The following is a 6,000-nucleotide window of genomic DNA, read 5'->3' as shown; positions in this document are numbered from 1 at the left end:
GGAGGAGAGAGAGAGCGGGAGAGAGAGAGTAGGAGAGAGAGAAAGAGAGAGCGGGAGAGAGAGCAGGAGAGAGAGAAAGAGAGAGCGAGAGAGAGAGCAGGAGAGAGAGAAAGAGAGAGCGAGAGCAGGAGAGAGAGAGAAAGAGAGAGAGAGAGAGAGAGGCAGGAGAAATAGAGCAAGAGCGCAAGAGAGAGGGAGAGCGAGAGAGGAGAGGAAAACGAGAGGGAGAAGAGAGAGAGAGTGCTCTACACTCTACATTGTTTACTGCTGAAATTACGTCCGGTGGAGAGCGATGCGCGGCGAGGAGGGCGGCGGGTACAATAGAGCGTGTGACAGCGTCGTACATCAGGGCCGTCCCCGGTGAGGAGTGCTCTGATCGAGTGAAACGCTGCCCATTGGGCTAAATTTCAGGCGGGTGCCTGCGAATAATGCTTTGACGGAGCGCTCGGATAAAGGAGCTGCTATCGTGGTTTTTAATTAGACTTTGAACGGGAATGAGATTAGAATAAACCATGGGCGGAGTTAGATGGTGTTACTGCTTCAAAGAGGAGAATATGGAACTTTAATCTTGGATAACGGTTTTATCTGTTGTTCATCAAGAATGTAGATTAGGAAGGTGTTGAGAAATGGTTATTTTAGCATCATTATTACACCATAGAATTAGCTTACACTTATAAGTACTATGCTAGCCAACTGCTTACCCATAGACACTCAACTATACTAGAGGCGTCACTACAGACCCTGGTTCGATTCCAGGCTGTATCACAACTGGCCGTGATTGGGAGATCCATAGGGCGGTGCACAAATTGGCCCAGCGTCATCCGGGTTTGGGCAGAGTGGGTTGTCAGTTTAACCGAAATCAAATCTAATGTCAACCGGATAATACAAACAATCTTTCCCTGTGACATTCAAATGTCAAAGACATCAAAGGCAAAACATGCTATAAGATGGGCAGAAACCAGACAGTAGCATATAGTAACCATTACATCTCTCCAAATTATAAGGGTCAGCAGTGATACAACAAACTACAATGTTTCCACATTTAAGGATTATTTGACTAAATAAATCAGTCTGAGCATTGCCAGAGAGCCTTGAGACATAAATCAAACTGTGGTTTTGAGAGGACTGTTATATAGAATGTCCTATTAAACAGTGAGAATGACGTGGTGTTTGAGGGGTGTCAGAAAACATATGGGACGCATCTTGAAATCAATACCCCATTAGCCCCCCGCGCGGTGCCAAAGTACAAGAGCCCTGGAACCGCTCAATATAAAGCTGCGTTGTTTTTGCTACATTGCAAATACAGGACCCCAAACCTGTCCAGGTCAACACCTCGTTCAAGCATCCCGTTTCAGGAGTCCTTCCAAATTGCCTGTTTAAAAATGCTCTCAACGTTAGAGCAGGGGTACGTCCCAAACGTCACCCTATTCATAACATAGTGCACTACTACTACTAAGGAGCGTCCAAAAGTAGTGCACTAGATAGGTACTAAGGTTGTCTAGTGTAAGACCGTGTCCTTATCGTGGTGACTACAATGTTATCTCTGGGCTGGCAATTCATGTCAGGCCGAGGTTAGAGTTTAGGTTGAGAAAGAGCCCCGGGGTATGAACGGAATCGCTCTGACAGAAGGAACATACATTTGTGAGGACATGCACTCGCGCACGCACGACAGTGTGCGACACACGGGCATTCGTGGCAATTTCAGCCTCTCAATGTCACAGGGCTCTCGCATGAACCTGTTTCTATCAAAGCAGAGCACGACATGAGAGGGGGAGGGAGGGAGGCAGGGAAGACTGAAAAGAATCATCATTTGGGAGGTGCGTATATTTGTCCTGTTACACACAAGGGTATAATGGAAATGTGTTTTTTTGCATATCCCAACTCTCCCTGAGAGACCCGCAGGGAGTCGGGTCACGGCCAGGGTCGCCATTGCCACAGCAACCCTGGAGCATTAGGGTTAAGTGCCTTGCTCAAGGGCACAGCGGCCACACCTTGTCGGCTCCGGTATTCGAACCAGCAACCTTTCGTTTACTGGCCCAACGCTCCAACCTCGAGTAAAAGAGGAGAGAGAGAAGGAGAGATATCAGAAGGGGGGATTATGACGAACCAAAACTAAACGAGCAGCCAATAGAGGAGGATAACCGAGTGTCGGAGCGGCTGTCCTTTCCCAGACGATGCAGCCTGCCACGCTCCACTGGTCATACACTGATATCACACCATATCAACAGCATGAATAAAACTGGTGTAGTAAAGATTGGTCGGCCCCGCGTCTCTCCTTCCTTCACTCCCTCGATCTTCAATGATAATGGGGGGGGATGAGGGAGCAGAGAGAGTAGAGAGGGATAGGGAGAGGCAGAGAGAGTAGAGGGATAGGGAGAGGCAGAGAGAGAGGGGGTGAAACAAAAAAGTCTGCCCACACTCCTCTCCTCCTTCCCCTTGTTCTGTCGTTCTCCTTCTCTCTCCCCTTGTTCTATCTCATTCCCTCCCTCTCTCTGCTGCTCAGTTTCTCCCTGGGGCGTTGAGGCTCGACTGAGCACAGAGGCTGAGCTGTCCAAACTCTGGAGGAAGAGAGGCTGCTATGGCTGTCATGTGTCAGCCTCGTGGGCAAAATGAAGCACAAATAAACAGAGCGAGGGAGGGGGGGGGGGTGTACACAGCCGTATGGTGGGAAACACTACACAAGGGAGGTAGAGAGAGAAACGGCGATGGGAGGACTGGTCAAAGGAGGGCTGCTTGGAGGACGGTGTTGATGTGCATGACAGGATGAGTGTGTGGGTGTGTATGGAAGTCGAGAAGCAGTTGTGGCAATGACAGTTCACAAAAAGGCCATAGAAGTCTTCTCCAGAGAGCATGCATTCACTCCAGCTGAATCCATCCTCAGTCATAGCAAGATGGACGCGTCTGCATTCACTCCAGCTGAATCCATCCTCAGTCATAGCAAGATGGACGCGTCTGCATTCACTCCAGCTGAATCCATCCTCAGTCATAGCAAGATGGACGCGTCTGCATTCACTCCAGCTGAATCCATCCTCAGTCATAGCAAGATGGACGCGTCTGCATTCACTCCAGCTGAATCCATCCTCAGTCATAGCAAGATGGACGCGTCTGCATTCACTCCAGCTGAATCCATCCTCAGTCATAGCAAGATGGACGCGTCTGCATTCACTCCAGCTGAATCCATCCTCAGTCATAGCAAGATGGACGCGTCTGCATTCACTCCAGCTGAATCCATCCACAGTCATAGCAAGATGGACGCGTCTGCATTCACTCCAGCTGAATCCATCCTCAGTCATAGCAAGATGGACGCGTCTGCATTCCACCTCCACCTCAGAATCCTTTGCCAGCCAGGGCAGACTTGGGCCAGGCGCACCATTAAAAGTGAATGGCCAACTCTGTGTGGCTCTAGAGTGCATTACTTCCCAGGTATACTCTGCCTGTCCATTACTGCACATGCCTGTTGTTTCCTGTGGCCCGGCTGATTTATTCAGCCATTTTGGCTTAAGCCAGACACAGGCGCTCCATCATCTCACTCTCAAAGTAATCTTCTGTCCTCCCACCATTGGGCGCCATTACACATAATTAATGGCCGTTCTGGGCTGCTGCAACTGGCAGGCTTTGGAGATGGGCCTTTTAAAAGTGTGTGTGTGTGTTTTAAAAGCGTCGGGGGGGGGGGGGGTAAGACATCTTCAACTGTCCTAAGCTTAATCATCTGTAGAGAGCATTCCTATACTTCAGAGGGAGCGGCGAGAGGGGACTTAAGACTGTGACTTCAATTAGTAAATAATGGAGTTCTGCACATGTAAGAGGAAATGCAATTTTAGACTTCTGTCCAGGTCAAATACTAAATGGAGTCTTGGTATTTCATGACTTCCTCTATAGGTGTGTAAGCAGTGATACCGTCTAAGAGTACCCCTTAACGTATGCTTCCTAGTCGAAACCGTTTCTGCATACATTATGATGACATTTTATGACGTTTTTGTGAAGTGTTGGTGTTTATGACAGCTTTCTGCATTTTTCCCCCCCTGGCTGTTCGGGCACACACATTTCGTTTTTTTTAGGCTTGTTGAAGTTCGGTATCCGTAGTCTACGCCCCTTCGTCGGTGATTGGTCAAGAGTAGGCATTCTTCAAAGAAGTGTTTGTTGTCATTCAACGACAGACGACTAGTTTTCATGCACATTTGTTGATGTTGAGAAATACTGCACCAAACATCTTAGATGTAAAAAAGAAAGAGAGAGAGAGAGAGAGAGAGAGAGAGAGAGAGAAAGGGAGGGAGGGACAGGAGAGAGAGGGAGGGACAGGAGAGAGAGGGAGGGACAGGAGAGAGAGAGAGAGAGACAGGAGAGAGAGAGGAGAGAGAGACAGGAGAGAGAGAGAGAGAGAGAGGAGAGAGACAGGAGAGAGAGAGAGAGAGAGAGAGAGAGAGAGGAGAGAGAGACAGGAGAGAGAGAGAGAGAGAGAGAGAGAGAGAGAGAGAGAGAGAGAGAGAGAGAGAGAGAGAGAGAGAGAGAGAGAGACAGGAGAGAGAGAGAGGGACAGGAGAGAGAGAGAGAGAGAAGCTGTTCTTCCTCTCTGCTGTGTGTTGTACAGAGATGGCTATCAGCACCCAGTGATTAAAGAGGCGTCTTACTTAACTATGATCAATCGCAATTACACAGCCACTACTCAGGCCAAGGGAGTGGGCAGTGATTAACAAACAGCCTGCTAATCATTCCAGCCACAACTCCCCTACATACTCCCTCATAGCCTTATAGGACTTTCTATCAGCGCTGACTCAGCTAGTCCCAGAGAGCCTGTCTTTAGCGAGGCGTCTCTTTATTCCTATGTGTGCGTGGGTGTGTTACCTTGGACAGGTCTCTGTAGTTGCTGGGCAGAGTGAGGTCCAGGTCTCCAGTGTCGTAGTTCGTGATGACCCAGGGGAAGACGGGGTACTGATTCAGGTCGTTGTACGTACGGCCTGGAGGGAGACATGGGGGGGGGGGGGGGGGGCGGTCACAACAGTCTCAAATTAGTCAACATCATCATCAAACTTCTAGAACTGAACATGTTTAGTAATCTAAATGTCTGGACACCAAACTCCCTTTTCAATTAGAGCTTAAATGTGGAATATATTTTTACTAACTATGAAGAAAATGAAGTCCGAGGATGAAACCATGCTGGCTAAACAGAGTTTATATCATTTACATAATTGACCACCCACATATGTTCATAATAGCTGGGTGTGTTGTCATTCCCTATGGTGACAGTCCAGTGACAGTGGGGTAACACTGGTCTTACCAGAGATGGTGTTGAGGAAGATCAGGTACTCAAAGTTGGAGATCTCTCTGCGCTGCCAGCGCTGGGTCATGTTGGAGGCCTTGTAGAGCTGCTTGGGACTGGCCTGGGAGATACGCCTGGAGGAGGAAGAACACACACTGCCTGGTTACATGCCGGGCTGTGTGGTGAGATGCCGGGCTCTCGGGTTAGATGCCGGGCTCTCGGGTTAGATGCCGGGCTCTCGGGTTAGATGCCGGGCTCTCGGGTTAGATGCCGGGCTCTCGGGTTAGATATTCCAGTCCATAAGTGCTGGCAAACAAGACATTGACAACACTTTCAAAGAACAACATTTCAGACCCACTGTGAATTATGAAAACATAACCTAATCATACCAAAGGATTGGTGTGTTTCAAGATTTCCAACTTTAATTATAAAACTGATTCAGTCCAAGGTCTTAGTAAAGTCTCTAAATGCAAATGTTCCAATATGAAATAGGTATAGATATTTAGGCACACTAAATGAAAAAGACAAATATGCAATGAGTAGGGTTAATTCTTCTTCTCAAGCAGATACACACACTGATCCCCCCGCAACACGCACAGGCCCCGAAGCATGATGTATGCTATGGGACTTAAACAAATGACCCCCAATCCAATTAAAACAAAGGCAAATGATGGAATGAATCACTGTCACAGTGTGAGATTATAGTCATTAAGCCAGCAGAAAGTCACAATCACCCTTTTACA

General features: G+C 48.2%; 1 protein-coding gene across 1 annotated transcript in view; it reads right to left on the bottom strand.

Moving 5' to 3' along the window:
* The window catches only part of LOC109878628 (lipopolysaccharide-responsive and beige-like anchor protein), a gene marked incomplete in the record, with an annotated part of 260,305 nt that overhangs the window by 31,685 nt on the left and 222,620 nt on the right, over window positions 1–6,000 (bottom strand). The window contains 2 exon segments of the mRNA XM_031837867.1: window positions 4,843–4,955; window positions 5,276–5,391. Coding sequence (XP_031693727.1) covers window positions 4,843–4,955; window positions 5,276–5,391 — 229 coding nt within the window.

The sequence above is a fragment of the Oncorhynchus kisutch genome, linkage group LG12 (assembly GCF_002021735.2).
Source record: "Oncorhynchus kisutch isolate 150728-3 linkage group LG12, Okis_V2, whole genome shotgun sequence".
NCBI lineage: Eukaryota > Metazoa > Chordata > Actinopteri > Salmoniformes > Salmonidae > Oncorhynchus > Oncorhynchus kisutch.
This window is presented reverse-complemented; position numbering and strand designations above follow the sequence as displayed.